General features: G+C 39.2%; 2 protein-coding genes across 2 annotated transcripts; one reads left to right on the top strand and one right to left on the bottom strand.

Moving 5' to 3' along the window:
- Window positions 1–6,806: 6,806 nt before the first annotated feature.
- On the bottom strand, window positions 6,807–8,443 carry LOC107047699. Its single transcript, XM_015270499.1, has 2 exons — window positions 8,389–8,443; window positions 6,807–7,825 (listed from the first exon to the last, which is right to left on the bottom strand). Exons 1-2 carry the CDS (start codon window positions 8,441–8,443, stop codon window positions 6,807–6,809), a joined length of 1,074 nt encoding a protein of 357 aa, XP_015125985.1.
- A 4,729-nt stretch (window positions 8,444–13,172) lies between these two features.
- LOC107047750 lies at window positions 13,173–16,567 on the top strand. Its single transcript, XM_015270577.2, has 4 exons — window positions 13,173–14,050; window positions 14,652–14,873; window positions 15,247–15,615; window positions 15,999–16,567. The coding sequence occupies exons 1-4, from the start codon at window positions 13,379–13,381 to the stop codon at window positions 16,332–16,334; spliced, it is 1,599 nt and encodes a 532-aa protein (XP_015126063.1). The 5' UTR covers window positions 13,173–13,378; the 3' UTR covers window positions 16,335–16,567.
- The last annotated feature ends 4,690 nt before the right edge of the window (window positions 16,568–21,257 follow it).

The raw sequence follows: 21,257 nt of genomic DNA, 5'->3' as shown, positions 1-21,257 counted from the left end.
CACACTTTTTCCACATACTTTTGAGTGTTCTGACTAGCCCGGCGCTTAAATAGTTGGAATAAACGTTCACCCGGCTAAAAAATTCGATTTTGTCGAAAATCCACTTGCCCCGGAAAACCCGAAAATCTGACCCTTTGGCTGGGGCAAAAAAAAACGGTTTCTCAGTTTTCACTTTTTCCACATACTTTTGAGAGTTCTGAATAGCCCGTCGCTTAAATAGTTGGAATCAACGTTCAACCAGATCCGATCAATTTTGGCGAAAGTCGACTTTCCCCCTGGCAAAACCGAAAATCTAACCCTTTGGCTCCGGGTGAAAAACAATTTTTTTTAGTTTTCACTTTTCCCACATACTTTTGAGAGTTCTGAATAGCCCCTCGCTTAAATAGTTGGAATTAACACTCGCCCGACTAAAAAATTCGATTTTGGCGAAAGTCGACTTTCCCTCTGGAAAAACAGAAAATCTCTTTGGCTCGGGGTGAAAAAAAAATTTTTATTTCGACTTTTGTCGCGCCTTCGGGGGTTTCATTGGCATCAGAATTGTTAGAAAATACAGAATCAACTTTCACTTGGCGAAAAAATTCAATTTTGGCGAAAATCGACTTTCACCCTTGACCCACGTGAAAATGAAAAAAAAATTTTCCCCTTTTCTGTCACCTCCGAGGGTTTCATTGGCATCAGGGGGTCAATAAATACAGAATCAACGTTCACTATTTTTTATTTAAACACCGCCTGCAAACGGGGAGATGAGGGTGGCTAAAATATATTCTGCAACCCTGTCTCCTCGTTGGCTACAAATTTCAACCCTCCGCATACATGCCTTCCCCTTCACCCGCTCGTAAAATCACGCGTTCTCGGTAGCATCGAGGAGGACTTCTCCGGACCGAAAAGAACTGAGGATTCGAATGGTCTCTGGAAAAGTACGTCGCAGAACTGATTAGGACTTACCAGGTCCATCTAAGTCTGGAGAGATCTTGAAAGACCTGTGTACGTCCAATCAGAACCAAATCCTCGACTCGGGACGTGAATTTTTCCCCGTATTTCTGTGAAAATTTCACAGAAATACCAAGAAATTTTACCGTAACAGCACTAGAATTTGTCACAGCCGGTGGATGGTGAGTTTTTCCAGTACTCGTATTAGAATTTTTCTAGAAAATTTCTCTCCGTGTACTAGGATTCAAACCTATCCTAGGTGATATAACCGAGAAAATCTTCTGAGAAAAATTTAGAATATTTATTCACACGAACAAAATAGTACATTTCTTCATTAGGTCGAAAAAAAAATTTCTAGCTCATATGATTGCAAACTCATATTCGCCGGACAAGTTTTTCTCCACCTAATACGAAAAGTAGTAAGTTTCTAACTCTGGCACACCAAGAAAAAATTTCAAGAAAAATGACGGGAGAAACCGTAAACGTGAAGTGAATGCTCTTTACGAAATTTTTACGCGAAAACGCAGAAAAAATGCCGAGCAAAAAATGAATTGTCCTTCTTGAGTTCTGGTAATTTTATGGATTGCAACAGAATTTTTACGTGACACTCCATGAAAATTCTCAGGGAGTGATTTCTGTGACGCAATAGCGCTGGATCACAATTACGTTAAACAACATAATTTTTATGTGATTGTCAAGATACTTTTTAGGTAACTTTTTTCCGTGTGGAGTAGTTGAACACAGTCATAAAACTGACACAATTTGCTTATCATTAATGATCAATTCCTCATAGCAGTATTTTTCATACACAATCTTGCTAATATAATGAGTGGGTTAATAAATTATCTACGAAATACATAGGAAAGCTAGGAATGTTTTTTTTCAGATACTACAACGTTTGCAGTACTAGATTCAAACCTATCCTACACTGCGAGAAAAACAAAGACGTCAAACAAGTCTTGTTTGGGCCAACAAAATCGCAAGTTGAAAATTGCGAAAAAAGAATTTGTTTGGTTTGAATTTGAAAGTCTCAAACATGAACAATTGTTCTGCTTTCGACAGCAACGAAATATTTGGCTCGCACCGTAAGAGGCGAATAATTCACACCAGACGGTGCCTTTTCAGCATGAAAATATCTCATATAGAGGAAAATTTGTCAATAATAGTATATTGTGCATCAAGGACGGAAAGTCTTGTTTTCCAGCCCGACGTGCACATGCTATTTTTTAACACACCTGCAAAGGGACGTTCGTATTTTGCTCTTTGATGAGCGGGAGGAAAGTACGAACTTTCCGTGCAGGTGTGTGAAATAGTATATTTCCCACCAAGGGAGGGAAAATAAAGTAGTCGTGCCCACGTGCAAAATGGTAAGTACGTGGGTAAGGATCTTTTATTTTACCTACCGTGTTGAGAACTTTATTTTCCGTCACGGCGTAGGCAGAAAGGCTCCCGCTTCGCGGGAGGAAAATGTGTCCTTTCCGCCCGCCGTGGCGATAGTATATTTCTAACCTACACGGAGAAAAAAATTCCAGAATTTTTCAGACGAAATTCAGGCAAAAATTACCGTGCCGTCTGGTAAAGTGGGTTCAATTGTCTAGCACCAGAAAAATTCCGGTGCTGCATAGTAAAAATTCCGGTAACGCACAATAAAAGCTTGATCCCTGACTGTTTTCTATTACATGATAAATTTCATTCAATAGTTAAAAATGAGTAAACATTGTCATTCAGCATATCATCCTATTAATTTTATTTTAACCTCTCCTCCACATCCTCTCTCCCATATTAAAAGCGGAATGCGCGGCAAACGTATGTGGAACGTTTGACAGGCCAATGTATATCTACAGCGTTATACACCTCATGAAGCGAAAATAAAGGGCACTTATTTTATTTCTTAACCGTTTTATCACAACACTAATTAATATTTCACTGAATTGATATTATGAAAAACATTAACCTGTGGTTTCAGTAAGGAGATATGTGAGAGAGGAGGCTAGAGGAGGCGACGGAATAAATCATCTGGTCACGTTGAGTCGATGTTCGTGGTTGCGGAGGGGGGACGAAGAGTACCGAAATCTTACGAATGCGCGATCGGGTCCTAGGATTCTGGTAGAGCACCGGAAAAATTTGCCAGTCAGTGTCATAATTTTTCTCGTATTTCTCGTAAAAATTCACTGTCGCTTCGATTTTACCGTGCTGCACAAGAATTTTTCCCCACATTTATCCGAAAAATGACTCGTGCAACAGTACTTTTTCCTACTCTTTGCGGTACATTTGGCCTGGAAAGACCATCTGAACCAACTTTACTGTGCGGGCACGGTAATTTTTCTCGTACATTTCTCTCCGTGTAGGGAGGGACAATAAAGGATCCTCAGCCGCCAGTGCAATTACCAGCCGAGCCGAAGGCGAGGTTGGTAAGCACGCGGCTGAGGGTCCTTTATTTTACTTCCCGTGGTTAGAACGCGATTTTCCGTCTCGGCGTAGGCGCAAAGTCAGAGTTCCCTCCCGCGAAGCGGAAGGGAAATGTAACTTTGCGCCCGCCGGGACGGAAAAAATATTTTATCCCTAAGTTACATGATTGTTATCATATCATTATTATTGTTTCATTTAAGGGTTTATTTCTTGTCTGTGATTATTAGACAGCCGAAACGAAAAACTACTATCCCTTGTTTCATATAAAACAAAGATTTTTCGGGAGCAAAATACGTATCCCGTGTAGAAATTCAAGCGGGGTTGCGGCTGAACCTCTGCTCACGCGCTCGAACCGATCGCTGAGCTTCGGATTGACTGTATAGCAAGAGGGGATTGGGAGTATCGAATAACGACGGAGTAGTGCTAGAAATGATATTTCTTGCATGTACAGAGAATGCAATTTTTTTTTGAACTGATAAATCTATTTGTGCAACACAAATTTTTCATTCCGGCGCACTCTCTGCATGTTTGGCGCAAAAAAAAACTTTTTTGATAATTTTCAGAAAACTATTTTCTTGGTACAAGTAAGACTTGTTTGAGAACGTTAACGTTTTTCTCTCAGTGTCGGTGATAACCGAGAAAAGCTTCAGAGAAAAATTGAATACTAGAGTCACCGAAAATTTTGAATACCAAATTGTTCGATGTATTTGTGATATATTCATCATAAATCGATAGTAATCCTCCAAATCAGAAATCAATGCCCTCCCAAAAAGTATCCAGTACTGAGTTGATATTTTTCACGGCAATAATGCCTGTGCGAGTACATTGAGGAGGAAAATCTTCGCGCCACCTCGACACTGCTATTATCCGAATGAACAATACGATACTGAGACACATTACTCATCTGTTGTTTTGGCTCCGGCAAAATATCAATGCTAAATCTCTTCAATACCGAGGATGATCATACTGAAATGAATTGGATAAATGTTTATGAGCGGTACATTCTTTATTCAATTACGAAATACGTAGACATCGATACTATGATTTTCATCCATCACCTGGACTATTAATTCCATTACTATATCCTTATTTATACCGAATGGAAAAGAAAAACGTCGTCGACCGTTTGTGTGATTCCAGTTGTTTCACGTGTTTGTCGATTGTTTGGGCTGTGGCAGACGCGGTCATGTTTGTCTCATTGTATTTTCATCGTAAATTATGTTAATTCCTTGCAGGACCCAGTTGGTGTATGGTCATACCCATAAATAGATGGCCAAAATAAATAAATAATTTTTTATCCTCATTTCTTACAGCTCAATTTCGAATGACTAACACAAGCGATTAGGAGGTGAGATACTCCGACAAACTTGTAATGATAAAACACAGCTCATCTATCATGATATGATCCAGGATACTTTGGTATTAATTGACTTTCATACAGCACTTTATGCTTCCGAATGGAAAATTTGTAATCGTTCAAATTAAAGTTTCCAATTTTTAAGTTTGCAATTTTTGTGTTAGGAGTAAATAATTATGGTCTAAAAAGTCCGAATATGCGATTTTTAGATGGTGTATGTACGTATGTGATCTTTCGTCTTCATTTTTATCTTCCCGACCCTAAGGGAGGAAATTATTGTAATTACCCCGAAAATCAAAACCACAATGCTTGATATATCTACATACCATTCGATTTTGATTGGATGCTGAGCAAAATCGTCTCAGCCGTTTTCTCGTTATTCGGATAGAAATTTCAAAATTTGCTTTTTTCCTAATGCTAGAACAGAGCGCGCGCCTCGCGCGCGTATTTGTTTCCGTGAGTTTCCGTGTGTTTCCACTTTCATTAATTTTTATCTCAATAATAATGCAGGAAAAATGAATGGTTTCATCAAAGTTTTTCACAATAAGAATTTAATTGTTGAATAATTTATTAGAATTCATTATAATCCTCTTCATCTTCTTGTTCGTTTCTCTTTTGCTTTTTGCGTTCTTTTCTCTTTTTTTTTACAGAACTATATATTTTCTGATTACAGTAAGAAATTAATTTCTCTTTTTTTACAATTATTACTGTAAACAAAAAGATTACAGTACATAAAAAATACACATAAACATCTTATTACATTACTTGATAAGAGGAATGGAGCAATCGTTACACTGGATTTTTAAAAAATGGAAACAGAAAAAAGTGAATTGGTCGGGAAGGTATTGGTTCGACCCATGATGGGTCACATCCACTCCAGCACACACGCAATGGCAGCGAGCGAAGCGAACAACTAAAAACCCGGTCGAATGTCTTTTCTCCCAATTTTCTTATGAAGGATCGATCGAATTTCATGAATTTTGTCATGAGTATAGACTTCAATAAGCTCTAGTCATTGACACCAATTAGAATTCAATTTTTCATACAAATTTGAAAAAATTGAATTTTTTCAAAAATTAATTTTTCAACAATCACTCAAAAAATTGTCATCAAAATGGAATTAGTCATGGTTCAAAAAAATTCATGCCCATGACATGATTTTTCGCCACCCATCCATGTCCCTGTCCACCTAGTTATATCATCTGCCGCTACATAACCCTACACTGAGAAAAAAATTTATTCCTTCCAAGAAAATGTTATTGGTGATCTCTTTTTCATACTCTTAGTACAAGAAAATATCTCTTTTGGAACGTATTTCTCCAGGCCAGTCATTTCCAGGTGCTCCGAAATCAGTTCCAAGCGTGAGAATTATGGTGATCTATAAGAATATTCTTCTGCATATGACCTCGAAGAAACTCCAATAATAATTATTAACATTTGGAATTATTCCAATTTTCGTTACCTGAGAAAATCGCCAATTTGTAAAATCCGGAAGATATCGGAGAACATTTTGTCAAGGTCATATGTAGCATAATAATCAGATTGTTCAATATCACTGTAATTTTTGAGGATAGACTTGGACTCTCTGAAAATGACTGTCCTGGAAAAATTCGTTCTGAAAAAATATTATCTTCTGACGAGAATATCAATCCTTGGCAGGAATAATCTTTTCTCTCAGTGTATAAGGTGAATTTCAATATCCCCACTCTATGGCCGCCAAAGCGGAATACCAGCGTTCCCACTTGAGTTTCCTACTACGCTTTTCACCTTAGAGGGTTAACTCCAAAGTGAAAGGTCGAACAGAGAGTAGTTTGTTACCCACAAAAGAAGTATGTGTACGGTTTTATGTTTTTTGGATTACTGATTCCTAAAATATCGGTTCTTTTTCCAAAAACTTCGGATGTTCACTAGAATTGAGGAAATAACGAAATTTATACATCTGAACAATAATAATAACACATGATATGGACTGCATTTTTTTTATTCACCAAAACCTTTACTTTTCAATACAAAATGGTTTTGTAATTCGAGAAGAACTGAGACAAGAAGGATTGTACTCACCAATTGGTCGATTCCTTTAGATTTTAAAATATTAGTTATACCTTTAACTCTAGCCTAAAATACCACCTAAAAGCCCACCTGATCCTCTTCCTCCCCCTAAAAGACCTCCTAGGAGACCACCTAGAAGACCACCATGTCCTCCTAGAAGACCGCCTAAAAGATTGTTGAGAAGATTGCCAACAAGGCCAAGCAAGCCGCCACCTTCTCTGGAGCAGTTATTCAAAAGAGATGCTGCGACATCAACGGATACCAAGGCATCATTGCCACCTTGTACACCAGGTCCACAATCCATCGAGCCCCGAACGCCACAACGACCCGTACCCCCAAGAAGTTGATTTAACGCGTCCACAAGAACATTGATCTGAATTAAACTGTCGCTTCTCGCAGAAGTGCGGGTAGGAGGATAGGTTACTCGCTCCAGCAGAGGTAGTATTGTCTGGGCATTGAGAACACTGCCTTCACCAGCACTTTGGCCTGCGCGTATGCTTTCCCGTTCCAATAGTGTATTGAATTGGCCAATGTGACAATATCTTCTCCCACCATATCTCCTTGAAGTTCTATATGAATTGAGAGCATCCAGAAGGACATCGATGCCGATAAGAGGCCTGGTGGTGGTTCCAGGTTCTGAGCTAGAACCACGTCCAGCTATGACATTCAATAAATTGACGATAGCGCTGACACTCAGCAAGCCTCCATTACCACCACCATTACCACCTGTGTCGCCATTACCGTCGCCGCGGCTACCGGCTTGCAAGATTGTATTTAAAAGTTGAATGAGAATTTTTATGGCGATTAAACTGTCAGTATTTCTACCAGAAGATGATGGAGGGCTGATACATGCTCGATTACAAATGTCAGTCAAAGTACCAGTGCTAACTGTACCGGATTGACCGTTACTGAGTAATTGATTGAGAAGTTGTACCAAAAGATTGATGTTAACCAAGCTTGGACTGCCAGCAGCACCATTTCCTGCACCATTTCCCGATCTAGAGATTGTATTCAAAACACTGACCAATGCATTGACATCTATTGCGGGCACACCCTGCACACTTGCATGTGCAATAGGACCTATGGGAAGAATTGTATATTAGAATTGGAGGAGTTTAGCAGAGTAATTAGTATCTCAAGCGCAGTTAGGTACACGGAGAAAATGATTTTTTATGATATCTGTCTCAAAAGTGCACTTTTCGAAACGGTTTAGTGGGCGTAAAGCAGTCGTTTTCCGCACGGCGTGCGTAAAGTTCACTTTACGCACTAGTAACACAATTGCAACTCTACGCACTCGTGCACAAAAACAATCACATTACCCCCACTACCGTTCTGAACAGTGAATTCGGCAGGTACCATAAAAAATAGGATATGTTAAACGCGCGTGCAAAAAAGCAGAACTTTACACACTAGTAACACAATATACTATTATGAATTTCAACAACTAGTTGTTGAAATTCACCAATTAGTTGTTGAAATTCACTAACTAGTTGTTGAAATTTAACAACTAGTTGTTGAAATTCAATAACTGCTTGGTAATTCATTTTTTCGAAAACTAGTTGGTGAATTTCAACAACTAGTTGTTGAAATTCACCAAATAATTTTCTCTGTGTAAACGGCTTGAATTAAGATTGTTCACTTACTGATTGCGCAAAGAGTTGAGAGGCCCAGGAGTGCGAGTACTCCGAACCGAGTCATTTTTCCAAACTTGTGTTCCGAGCAGAGGAGTGTTCCGAGCAGAAGAGAATTATTCACAATGAATCCTGAGTGCACTTTGAATGCATTTAAATACCAATCCACAATGCGTAAGAAACAATTCCTCTTCTCTAAAATTGTTGATTTGTTTCTTAAATTGGATCATAAATAACGCGTTGATTCTTCGCCTCAGAATGACGAATAATCCATCTAGAATTTTTGGAATGTATTTATTTTGACTTAAAAGCGTGACAAATTATGTTATCTACCATCATCTGGATAATGCATCAACTGAATTCTGTCAGTGAATTCGGGACATTTTTCCTTGTTGCCGAATTTTTATCTATATGGAACCAATCTTGTCTAACTCTGTTAAGACGACGGTATTTGATCAGATTATACGTTGCAAATGGAAAAATGATGTGCGAAATTTTAGGACCTGTTTTGAATGTGAGACATTGTATGGCAATTCGCAGATAGATATTCTGGGGAAGCTCACCATAAAGAAGGCCCAGAATAGTACTACTCACTATACTAATCAAAAATTGAATCATTATTTCTCATGATGATTTCAAGCTCAATAGTGGAAGCTTTCTAAGTATGATGTCAAGATTCATCGGAAAATTGAGAGGTCGATAATTCAGGACTAGTTAAGGATGTACACCCTTTCGGCCAAAATTCACGTTTCTTTCATTTTCCTGCCAAATTATTGATCAGATTGACGCGAAATAATATACCATTTTTGGGTTTTATCACTATTGACTGACTTACGAAGTTTCATAGTAGTGCAATCATTTTCCTGCATTTTTTCTAAAGTTTTGTGAATTTCCGAAAAGTTTTAGAAAAAACGCAGGAAAATGATTGCACGATCATGAAATTTTGTGAGTCATCAGGTAATGATAAAACGCAAAAACGGTATATTTTTTCACGTCAATCCGATCAACAATTTGCCAGAAAAATTCAAAAAACGAGAATTTTGGGGAAAAGGGTGTAATACACCCTTAAACAGACCGCTGGTTTATATGGCTCAATATGTGAGTAGGGGAGCTGATGCATGTACCGTTCACCTAAGGGAAATGATTCGTTTTTTCTAGCCCTGCTCTCTACCCTAGTAGAATTTAATTGCGCAGAAACGTCGCGGCGTAAGTTGGCGCGCGACATTGCCTTTCACGGCGATGTACCTCAGAAAGGTACGCAGCAGGGTCACTGAGACAGGGCTGCGCGGGGTTTATGCGGGATGGATCCATCTGTGTCCGCCCTAACCTCAAATCCCATCAATTAAGAATTCATAATCTTCAGATTATGCGTAATAATTCAAATCAATAATTGAAGAATTAACTATTTGTTAGTGAATAATAACCTCTCACAAGTAATTGAGTATTATTATTATCGATAAAATGAAAAAATGGGAGCGCACTGCATCAGTGTCGCCTAGGGTTCCACCAGCGACCTAGCCGCGGAGTACGGCACCGCACTCCGTGCATGAATGCCGCTGCAACAGCCAATGTCGCAGAGCCTCTCACAAGTTCTACTAGGGTACAAGCAGTCATAAACGGTCAGAATGGGTTCTTTAAGGTGTTTACTCGAAGATGTGAAGAGGACAGATTTTTGATTAGTATCAAACATATTTAATTATGTAATTCAATTGCCATCGGCCGGCGAGCGATGGAATCGAACTTCGAGGGTAATATCGCCCGCCAAGCGTCCAATACCGCCCACCTTGTTTTGATGACGTTTTTGAGCGATGCAGACCAACTGTTATAATTTTTCCCATTTTCATCCTTCGTTTCCATTCTTTGGCGCTTTTTTGAGAAAGATTTCACGTGAATAATAATAAATTATGCTGAATTTACCCGATGTTTCAGTGGCCACCGACTACCCCAAACAATCAAGCTGGCAATCGACCGCCATCTCCGAGTGGAAATTCCGGTCAGGTCTTGGTCAAGTTTGGATCAGGTTAGACCTGATCCCTGATCAGGTATTGATCAAGTTGACGGATCCGGTCTTGATCAGACATGTTAGGCCTCTGACCAATCCGGATTTGATCCGGACGAATGGATCCGAACTTGATCAAGTCAAATGTAAGAAAACCGGATGACCTGTCTGTCAGTATCAATAACAATTATCAATGATAATTAATCCAAAACAAAAGATAATTCAATTCTTTCACCGTAGGCCGCCTCTTAATGAATCTCTACTGTTATTACCTCTGAAAAAGCTTATTATTTTTTTTACCGATGCTGGGGATCGAACCGGGGACTCTATGATTACTAATCCTATGCCCTAACTACTACGCTATCGTGCTATTTCTATTGAGTAAATTGTACATTGCCTATATGATTTATATCGGGGTATTCGTTGAATTTACGATTATTCCTGATCTCGCGGATGTGGGTGGGTATTCTCAGAGATTAAATATGTTCAATTAAATTTTTATTTATTTCATTAATGATAATAACAATAACACTAATAAATAAATAGCCATTTGGTGATTTTTTTCTCAAGATCATTTGCGTGTATGTTTGATACTCCTCTAATACGTATTTACGGCATCATCACCCTCCCTTCTGTACATTTGAGAAGGGCTGGCCGTTAATTAAATTGAATAATTAAATTAAATTAATTTAATTTAATTTATTTTAATTATAGTATAATGATCGTTTTTAAAGATTGAAAATTATTGTTGATAATGGTTGATAAAACTTCATTTAAATAGTATGATAATAGTTAATTAAATTATCTGAAGAACTTTTTAAAATTAATGTCAGGTGGAGCGGATCTGAATCTGATCATTTTCTTTTCAATTGATCCCTTTCAAATGCCGATCAGACATTAAATCGGAATTTGATCAAATTGGGGTCAGGCAGCCGACCTCAGGATGAGATGGTGCCTACCTGATCAGAACTTGATCTGAATCATCCTGCAGTTTTTCGGATCCGATCTGCTGGATGAAAACTTGGTCAGGTTCTCATCAGGCATCATCTGATCATGTCTACCTAATCAGAACTTGATCTGAACCCGCCTGTAGTTTTTCGGATCCGATCTGCTGGATCAGAACTTGGTCAGGTTCTCATCAGGAATCACCGGATCAGTCGAACCTTACAAAAACCTGATCAAGTTCTGATCGTGCTTCAGGTGGGCCTGAAGCAATTTCCACTCGGGTCTAGCTGCAGAGTGTAAGCAGTCCTATAGAAACCCTGGGCGGAATTACCCCCAAACGCGGAGGCTGATAAAATAGCCAATAATAATTGATGAAGATATTTTTCTGCTATCGAAAAGGTCGCAATGGATGTAGACCTGAGTCGAATAATTGGATCTGACAGGTTCTAATTAGGTCTTTCCGTTCAGAACTGGATAGGTCTTGGAAAGCCTCTTCCCAAGTACTTCCGAGACCTTTCTACCTCTGGTTATGTCCCATTTCAGCACTTGTTAGGTGTAAGCAGGACTTGTATTCAGACTTTCCAAATCCTTGCCGGTCCCCGTAATTCTATGGGCCTATATTAAATCTGGGTACAAATCCCTGTTTACTCATGCGTTATTGAAATAAAAAATGCAATTATTGTTTTTTTTTAAACTCGGAAATCGACATTTTATGAGAGGGTGGAGGGGAAATGCATGTATGCGGAGGCTTGACATTTTTATCCAACAAGCGGAGAAGGTTGCAGAATCTATTCTAGCCACTCTTGTCCCTCCGCTTGAATACATTGTCCAAATAAAAAATGAAATTGTTAACAAATCTGACCCTTGTTCCAAATAAAAAGGGAAAATCTGACCCTGTGGCTCCCGGGGAAAATTTTGTTTTTCAGTTTTCACTTTTTCCGCATACTTTTGAAAGTTCTGAATAGCCCGTCGCTTAAATAGTTGGAATCAACGTTCACCGGGCTAAAAAATTCGATTTTGGGGAAGGTCGACTTTCCCCCGAGGAAAACGGAAAATCTGACCCTTTGAAAATTTGAAAAAAAAACCTTTTTCATTTTTCACTTTTTCCACATACTTTTGAGAGTTCTGAATAGCCCGTCGCTTAAATAGTTGGAATCAACGTTCACCGGGCTAAAAAATTCGATTTTGGGGAAGGTCGACTTTCCCCCGAGGAAAACGGAAAATCTGACCCTTTGAAAATTTGAAAAAAAAACCTTTTTCATTTTTCACTTTTTCCACATACTTTTGAGAGTTCTGAATAGCCCGTCACTTGAATTATCGGAATCAACCTTCAGTCGCCGAAAAAATTCGATTTTGCCGCAAGTCGAGTTTCCCCCTGAAAACATCCAAGATCTATCCCTTAACCTAGGTGAAAATGAAAAAAATTTTTTAACATGAAACATTCAAAAAAACCAAACCATTCCTACTGGACAATCTTGGTAAGGGACTCCCTCAGTCCCATAAAAAAATCTCCAACCCCCTGGGAAACGCACTCGAGGGTAGTGCAGGGATGAAATGTTTGTTTTGTGCAATTTTTACAGAAAACCATTTTTTTTTCGACATGAACAATCCATAAAAACCAAACAAATACCTAGTACATGTCCAAAACGGATTGTGTCCATCTGAAATTCCACCGCCAAAGACTCAAATGTTTTCTGCCAATCTCTGAATCCCTTGAAAGCGATACAAATTCCTAATATATCCCCACAGGTTTAAATTCTGAAGCCATACCCTACAAAAACAGTAAACATCACACCCAATAAACCCCAAACCACAAGAGCCCCCAAGGAGGGGATAATCCCCTGAGTGTCTCTACGCCTAACGTTTGAGCGTCAATCCAGTTCACTTTCTATACCCAACGTGTCCTCCCCCAAAAATCGCAATCACACTCCAATAAAACCAGAAACTCGCAGAGCCCTCAGATTAAAGCGCGTTCACCCCTTCAAGAAATAAAAATCCGTCAACGAAGACCCAAAATTGAACCACCGAAGGGTTGAGGCACCTCGAAGGCATTTAAAAATGTCTCAAGACGCACAGGGGAAGGCCCTCTCATCCCCCGTGAACCTCGGCTGGGGTTTGAAGCCCCCGTCCAGCAAAGAGAACAAGGAAAACGAGAAGCCATCGACAATGAGAAGACCAGAGAAGAGTTTGTCGTCGGGTGCTAGCGGGGAGGTGGACGAGAAGATCAGGAAGATGTACGAGCCCACGGGGTGCATACCGAAACGCTTCGGCAACGTGAATCGTTCCCACACAGTCCCCAATCACCAGAAGATCCTCCAGGGGAGGGCTCAGGCCAACTCCGGGGGCTTCAGCAAGTCTAAGTTCTCGATCTTTGATGAGGACGCCGACGAGAGACTCTCTAAGGAGACCGAGGAGTGGAAGAAGCTCAATCGGAGGTTCCTGGCGCCGTCAACGATGCTCGACGGACAGCTGCCCAGGACCACGATCAAAGAGAACTTCACCAGGGCCAAGGACTTCTTCGTGAGACAGGAGTCTTTGCCCAAGGAGGACGTCGACGAGGGCAAGGCCAAGAGGGTGTTCAGGCGCGTCCCGAGGCTACAACCGATCGACGAGGCCAGTGCGTCACCGGGACTCGTGGCACCGTCGCAGAGGGTCAAGCAAATAATGCAGGAACATTTTGAACCTAGCAAGGTCACGCCGCATGATGTTCCACCACCTTCGCCTAAAAAGGTCAGTGCGGGGGGCTGTTATCTCGATTATCATGAGGTCTAGGAGAAAATCAGATAAAATGTTTTTTATGGGGAATTTCGTAAGCTATAAAAATGATTTTGTGACATTTTTTGGTAGAGTGAATCGTTTAGGTGATATTCGCAGTGTTTTAAAAGATATTTTTCTCTTCGTCGGTGAGATCAGGAGTTTTTGGGAAGCATCTTTAGGCCTAATTATTTCGATTATGAGGAGGTTTGAGAGGAAATATTTCGGAATATTTTTTACGGAGAAGTGTATCATCTACAAAAAAGATATTAGATTTTTTCTGCTAGAATGGATCGTTTAAGTGATGTTCGTGTTATTATAAAAAATGTTTTTTTTTCCTCAGTAAGATCAGGAGTTTTGGGGAAGCATCTTCACGTCTAATTATCTAAGCCAGAAAGAAGTTTAAGAGAAAATGTCATAAAATGTTTTTTAAGGGGAATTTTATCCACTGCAAAAAATATTTTACGACATTTATTGCTATAATCAATCGTTTAGGGCATATTCGTGTAATTTTCAAATATGGTTCGTTCCCTGAGTAAAAAAAATTATTTATCTTCTCGTTTTCTCGCGATTCTAGATCAAAGTACTCCACAAATCGATTCGGGATCACAGAGGAGAGGAGGAACGCAGGAAGCTTGAGGCTGAGAGAAAAGATAAGATGCAGATGCCTTACCCGGAGGAGTTCATGCTCTTCGAGGAGGAAAAAGACAAATTTCGGAAATTCACCCCTAATTATCGAGGGTTGAATGCTAGTGCTGATCAGAGGCAGACTGTCGTTAAGTTTTTGCTTCGTGTGAGCGTAAGTATCTCATCTATGGAAAACCTACCGAATTCTCTACAAAATTCTATTGCATTTCTATTTAACCTTCCTATTAATTTTTACTCGATTTTTTTTTCAATAGAAATGTTTAATGGAAAACATTCTATAAAAAAAATCGATAAAATTTCATTCTTCAATAGAACTTATTCTATTGAGATGTTTTCTAATAGAAGTTCTTCGGCTAAAAGTTCTTGAGTTGAATTTTGTATGTTCAATAAAAGGAGGAAAAAAATTGAACGTAAAAGTATTAAAAAATCATGTCAAGCCGTTTTTTCAATAGAAAAAGTTTCGTTGAAAAATGGAATTCTCTTGATTTTTTGTCCCCGGGCGTTAAAACGTAAAATGTTTTCAGAGTCACCTCGGCCTTCCCTCCCACATGGTCTACCCGGTTGTCAGAATTTTCGACGACATGCTGCAGGCATGCAGAATTCCCCTCCAGAAGCTCCAGCTCATAATTCTCTCCGCCCTCTGGATCATCATGAAGAAGGACTACGTTGCCTCTCGCATCCCCGGGGCCCAGAAGATGGCCAGTTTCTCGGACGGACTCTACACGGACGCCGACGTTCGATCCGGGGAGATTCAGATAATGCAGACGTTGAAGTTCCAGATCAACTATCCTGATCCTTCATCGATGCTGGCTTATTTCATGCTGGCGGTAGATCACTCTGACTTCATAGATGAGGAGCAGAGGGAGACAATCTACTACTTCGGAGGTTACATGGTAATGTTTTTTACTTTTGATCAGATTGATTCCGTCATTTGTTGTTGAATAAATTTATTTTGAAAGCAATGGTACGGGAGCGGTAAAAAATTTTAATGTTGGGGCAATGTCGGCTACCAACATTGGCATAATGTTGAATTCAATTTAAAAAAGATCATCATAGAAATTCCATTCAGAAGCAAATTTTCAATTCATTACTAAAAATATGTTGATTATGCTCTGACGAAAGCAATTTTCCACATGCTTTTGTAAATGAATGAATAATTAATCGATCAATTTTCATGAATGAAATTATCCATCCATCAACCTTACACCTTCAAATAAAAAAAATTATGGTGCTTACGTTGAAGAAAAAAAAATTAATAAATTATTTTTCACGTCAGCTGGACCTAGCTCTCTTCGACGCAGAGCTCATGAAGACCTCCCCAATCCTCCTGTCAGCAACGGCCGCAGAACTAGCGACAACTCTCGTGATGGAGCCCGAGAATACCCTCCACTGCACCCTCTTCAAACGCTGGCGCTCGGGATACGCCAACAAGAAGCTCCAGGACGAGGACATTAATCACTGTCGTGATTTGATGATCAGAAACATCACTGAGTCCTGCTACCACTCCTCCAGGAGTCACGTCGTCCACAAGAAGTACAACAAGTGGAGGTATGGGACAGTCTCCAAGAAGCTCATTGATAAAATCCAGAAGTTAGTGCCACCGATTATTTAATTTTAAAAAGAGACTCTTTAATAATCTTTATTCGTAGTGTTTGTTTTATATTTATTACAAGTGGAGTTTTGAAGAATAACCAAGAAGCTCATTGATAAAACCCAGAATCTAGTGCCACCAATTATTTTATTTGAAAAAGAAACTAGACAATAATATTTATTCGTACTGTTAATTTTATATTTATTACAAGTGGAGTTTAGAAGAATAAAAAACTATTTGAATTGTGAATTGAAGGGAAATGAATAGATGAATTGTATATTTTAGCTAGGTTATTAATGTCGACTTTCCCCCTGAAAAAAGCCTGGATATGACACTTTAGCCGAAGGTCAAAAAACATTTTTTTTTTAACTTTTTTCAAATATTTTTGAGAGTTCTGAATAGCCCGGCATTTGAATCATCGGAATCAACCTTCACTCGGCGAAAAAATTCGATTTTGCCGAAAGTCGACTTTTTCTCTGGAAAAAACCTGGATATGACATTTTGGCTCGAGATGAAAAAACAATTGTTTTATTTCTGCATTTCTGGGGCCTCTGAGTGTTCCATTATATTTGTTCGTCGTTTGTTCGTCCTGAAAATACTGCCATTATCTTGAATAATTGCAATCTACCACAACTTTCGCAGAGCTATACAGCCCCTCATATAGTCCCCCTTACATATGAAATCTTCGGTTTATTTGCTCTTCTTAAGGAATCGTTAATTCGTCATTTGTTCGTCCTGAAAACAATGCTATCAGCGTGAAAAATTGCAATCCCTGACTATTTTTATTCAATTGATTATCAAACAATTAAAAGAAAAGAAAATTCTTGCAATGATTCAAGATGATAGCATTATTGTCAGAACGAACGGGCGGGGAACTAGTGATTCCTGAGGAAGAACCGATGAAACAAATTCTCTTTTGATGTAAGAGGGGCCATATGCATAATGAGGGAAAGCAAAGAAATAAAAATACAATTGTAAACAATTGGGTCTGACCTTAACAATTGAATTTTGACGTGTGACACGCTGCGTGTGTTAGTGCGAATAGCCACGGCAATTAATTGTAGATAAGAATAGTAATAATCGTGCGACCTCATGCACAAAGGGCTGCTCCAGGCCTGGTCTGGGTTTAGTTTATATATGTCTTGGCGGAAAATTATGGCTATGTTTGTAGGTGATGTTACTATTTTCATCACTATTAACGAATCGTTATTAATATAAAAATTGAGTAAAGTAATCGACAGTAACTTTCAGTTTTGAGGCCTTGCAGAGGCTCGAATAAGCCTTGACGTACTGACCCGCAATGCTCAAAGCCTGGACTAGGCCTGAATTGAGCCTCGCCAGTGGCCCCTTTATTCACCCCCATTTCAGGCTCGAGTGAACGATTAAATCAAGCCTGTCTCAGGCCTGAGTCACTGAGCCTCGCCAAACCTAGGCTCGTACAGGCTTGTTTCTATCATCCGCCTATACAATTCCTACCTGGGTAGCCATCGATCGATGCGCCAGGGAAGTCACGTTTCTCCGAAAATTTCCTGAATTGTGGAAAGCTCGATTTGTGTCTGACTGGTATTTTCCTACACCACTCAATAGGTAGAGTACGTGTGTCACATTTTTATGTAACGCGATGATTTCTCCAGAAATCCTAGTTCACATATAAAGGCATATAAACAGATAGAAATTTTCCCGGTTTATGGATACACTCAACCCGGGGAATGCAGACTATCTCTTCCTGTCCTGACCAATTGATCGAAATTATCCCCAACAGAACCTTCTATTTCTTATATCCTAGTGATGGAAACCCAAGAGAGGGTTGACTTGAATCAAGCCAAAAAATCGACTTAAATAAAGCCGAATAATCGACTTGAATCAGATAAAAAGATCGACTTGAATCAAGTCGAGAATCACCTCGAATCAAGCCGAAAAATCAACTTGAATCAAGTCGCTATCTCCTACCCGGAACAGGTCGAATCTCGGCATGAACCTCTCCGTTTGACTGCTTGATTCAGGCCGATTTTTCGCTTTCATTCAGACCGATTTTTCGGCTTGATTCGAGTCGATTTTTCAATTTGATTCAATCCGATTGTTCGGCTTGAGACATTTCTTTTTGACATAAACCACATTTCGGCTCATATCAGACCCGGAATCCGGATTGGTGTAGTCCGAGTCACTCGACTTGAATCAAGTCGAAAATCGACTAAATCAAGCCGACGTCGACTTGAATCAGTACTTTTTTTCGTGATCCAACCTTTTTCGCGAAGAATTAAAAAATGGATTAACAGAAATTAATAGAATCTTCTACGGCAACCAAGTGCTAAAATATACTAAATTGAATTACATCCTACGTATCGACATAACTCAAGAATTGATAGCATATCGATTATGAAATTTTTTTAATTAAATGGTCCCGTCATACGGGCGGAAACCGATTTTATTCATATATCCGAATTTAGTAGCCACATGCAAATCACAGAGTACACTTTGTGCGCAATTGGTGTTGTCAATGAATGTAATATGTGAAATATGAATATGTTTGTTCAAACTCAGGAATCTTTTCATAATTTTTAGATCGGTTGACATAGGGACTTACGATTTTATAGGAATTTCAGAATGACCGCATCACTTCATGTGACAATATTTTAATCGCTAATTATTTCAATTCTTGCATGCCCTACAAAATTTCTTTTATATAAATTCAGAAAAAAAAATTCCAAAAATCAAATTTCAAATTTTGAAGTCCTTATCAAATTTGTAAGAAAAACAATCAACGAAGACAAAAGAACGTTCTCAGCTTGATTTTTTTTTTTTTATATTCCGGCCCTTTTTGCCCTCTGATTGGCTAATCGGCCCTATCCAACCCTATGCATGCGGCTGTGGATTCTACACTGCACCGCATTCGCAATCCTATAGAACATAGGAGTAGCATGGGAAACCACAGAAAACCCATGCCGGTACAGGCGGTCACTCTATTAGCGACCTCCCGCTCGCCGGAGCCTCCGGTTGAAAAACTCGGTTCCACGGGGAATCGAACTCACAACCTTTCGCACACTAGGCTCGCACCTAGCCGCTTCGGCCACCGACGTCGGTCAGCTTGATTTACTGTAATGTAAAAAGATAACATTGCTGAACGCAGAATTATTAGTACTGTCATTGCAGTTGAGAGTGGATTATACGCGTTGACGATTACGTGAACACACACTTGTGATACATCAAGCGACTGCATTATGACCAAACAACTGACCAGGAATATGCAACCGATTCAAGCAATCAGTACTACTAGATTAACAAAGCTCGAGACAAAGCTTGACGCATAAGGAGGTTGAACAAACCAGCCCCAGGTGTAGGATTATATCTGTCGCAGGTAAGAAACGACAATGTGGCGAAATTTTGGTCCGATTTTGGTCCAATGTTAGGGCATAATTTATTAATTTATGAATTTGTTTAAAAAAAAGCACGATTGAGCTTTTAAAATTTCTTAATTCAAGGCTTGGATCAGGCCTTGGCATCCAGCCTTGTTTTAGTCTTAGAAATTAAGCCTAAATTCGGGTTATCATTTTAGGGCTGATTGAGGGCTGATTCAAGCTTGGGCTAGGGCCCTTATTGACCTTTTTCGAGTTTTGGTTCAAGGGTTGATGAGCCTTGTTTCCATCGATCATTCCTATCTGGACAGGGCTGACGGTGAATTAAACTCCCGAATGATCACGATGCGATCACGATTCGGTTTTAAGATGATGTTGATCTTAAGGTACTTCCACAGTAAGTATACTTGGTGAAAATTTCGAAATGGTATAAAGACGCAATATGTGGATTATATGTTGTTGAGCACATTCAAAAACTATTCCCAAAATTTCAAGTACCTTGTGCGCCCCATTTTTGAGATATGCATCGCCAAACATTCAATTTTTGTTTTTTTTCCATTTTTGACGATGCATATCTCAAAAATGGGGCGCACAAGGTACTTGAAATTTTGGGAATAGTTTTTGAATGTGCTCAACAACATATAATCCACATATTGCGTCTTTATACCATTTCGAAATTTTCACCAAGTATACTTACTGCGAAAGTTCCTTAAAACCGAAATCGTCAACCCGTCAAACTGGAGACATTAATACCGACTTTTTTAACTTCCCGACCCGAAGCGAGGAAGTTGTTGTAATGACCCTGAAAATCCGTTGTGGAAATTTCATGATTTCTCCACGTTTCAAGAGCCCTAGAAGCTCTCCCGACACTTTTTAGAGACCGGTCTGTATTTGTGGATGTGTGTGTGTATGTGTGTATGTGACCAAAATTTTGTGTTGCGATTTCTCTCGAACAAACGATGCGATTCAATTTTTTTTCCTCGCAATCGATGTTTTCATGTATTTTAGTACTGATTAGATTCTGAACAACACCGCCTCAGCGGTTCTTTAGATTTTGCAATGAAATTTGCGAAAAAACGTCAAACATGACATTTTTTTATAAATTTGATTATTTCTCTCAGCGTAAAAATGAGGTTGACTTCTTGTCGTCATAATTGACGCAGCTATGTATAATTACGACTGGAGTGAAATTCCAGCAAAATCGTCTCAGTGGTTTCGGAGTAATTTGAACATGAATTTTTGAAATTTACCACTTTTCAAAGATTTCTCAATACAGGTCAATTTTTTTCCATTTTTTTTTCTGTCCTTTTCATTTGGAAAGTCAAACAAAAAAACTTAGGAAATTTGAGCCAAGGAAATTCAATGGAAAATATCTCAATAGAATAAGTTGTGTAGAAAAATCTAATTCTAATGAATGAAGGAAAAGCAATTGATCGGAAAGTTATTGGTTCGACCCGTAATGGGTTCCAATGGGATTCAATCCACTAGTACGAAAAGGAAACGAAGAATAATTGTTTTTTGTGTGAATTTCAACACGGAGAGAAATGTTCAGTAAAAATTGCGGAACTCACAGTTCGCTCACCGATTACGG

This window comes from Diachasma alloeum, unplaced genomic scaffold, assembly GCF_001412515.2.
Source record: "Diachasma alloeum isolate Michigan unplaced genomic scaffold, Dall2.0 Dall_scaffold_78908, whole genome shotgun sequence".
NCBI classification, from domain to species: domain Eukaryota; kingdom Metazoa; phylum Arthropoda; class Insecta; order Hymenoptera; family Braconidae; genus Diachasma; species Diachasma alloeum.
This window is presented reverse-complemented; position numbering and strand designations above follow the sequence as displayed.

Coding starts and splice junctions, on each gene's coding strand:
- LOC107047699 (XM_015270499.1), bottom strand. CDS start 8,443: ATGACTCGGTTCGGAGTACTCGCACTCCTGGGCCTCTCAACTCTTTGC. Junction 7,826..8,388: donor CTCAACTCTTTGCGCAATCA/GTAAGTGAACAA, acceptor TTCTTCCCATAG/GTCCTATTGCACATGCAAGT.
- LOC107047750 (XM_015270577.2), top strand. CDS start 13,379: ATGTCTCAAGACGCACAGGGGAAGGCCCTCTCATCCCCCGTGAACCTC. Junction 14,874..15,246: donor AGTTTTTGCTTCGTGTGAGC/GTAAGTATCTCA, acceptor AAATGTTTTCAG/AGTCACCTCGGCCTTCCCTC. Junction 15,616..15,998: donor ACTACTTCGGAGGTTACATG/GTAATGTTTTTT, acceptor TTTTCACGTCAG/CTGGACCTAGCTCTCTTCGA.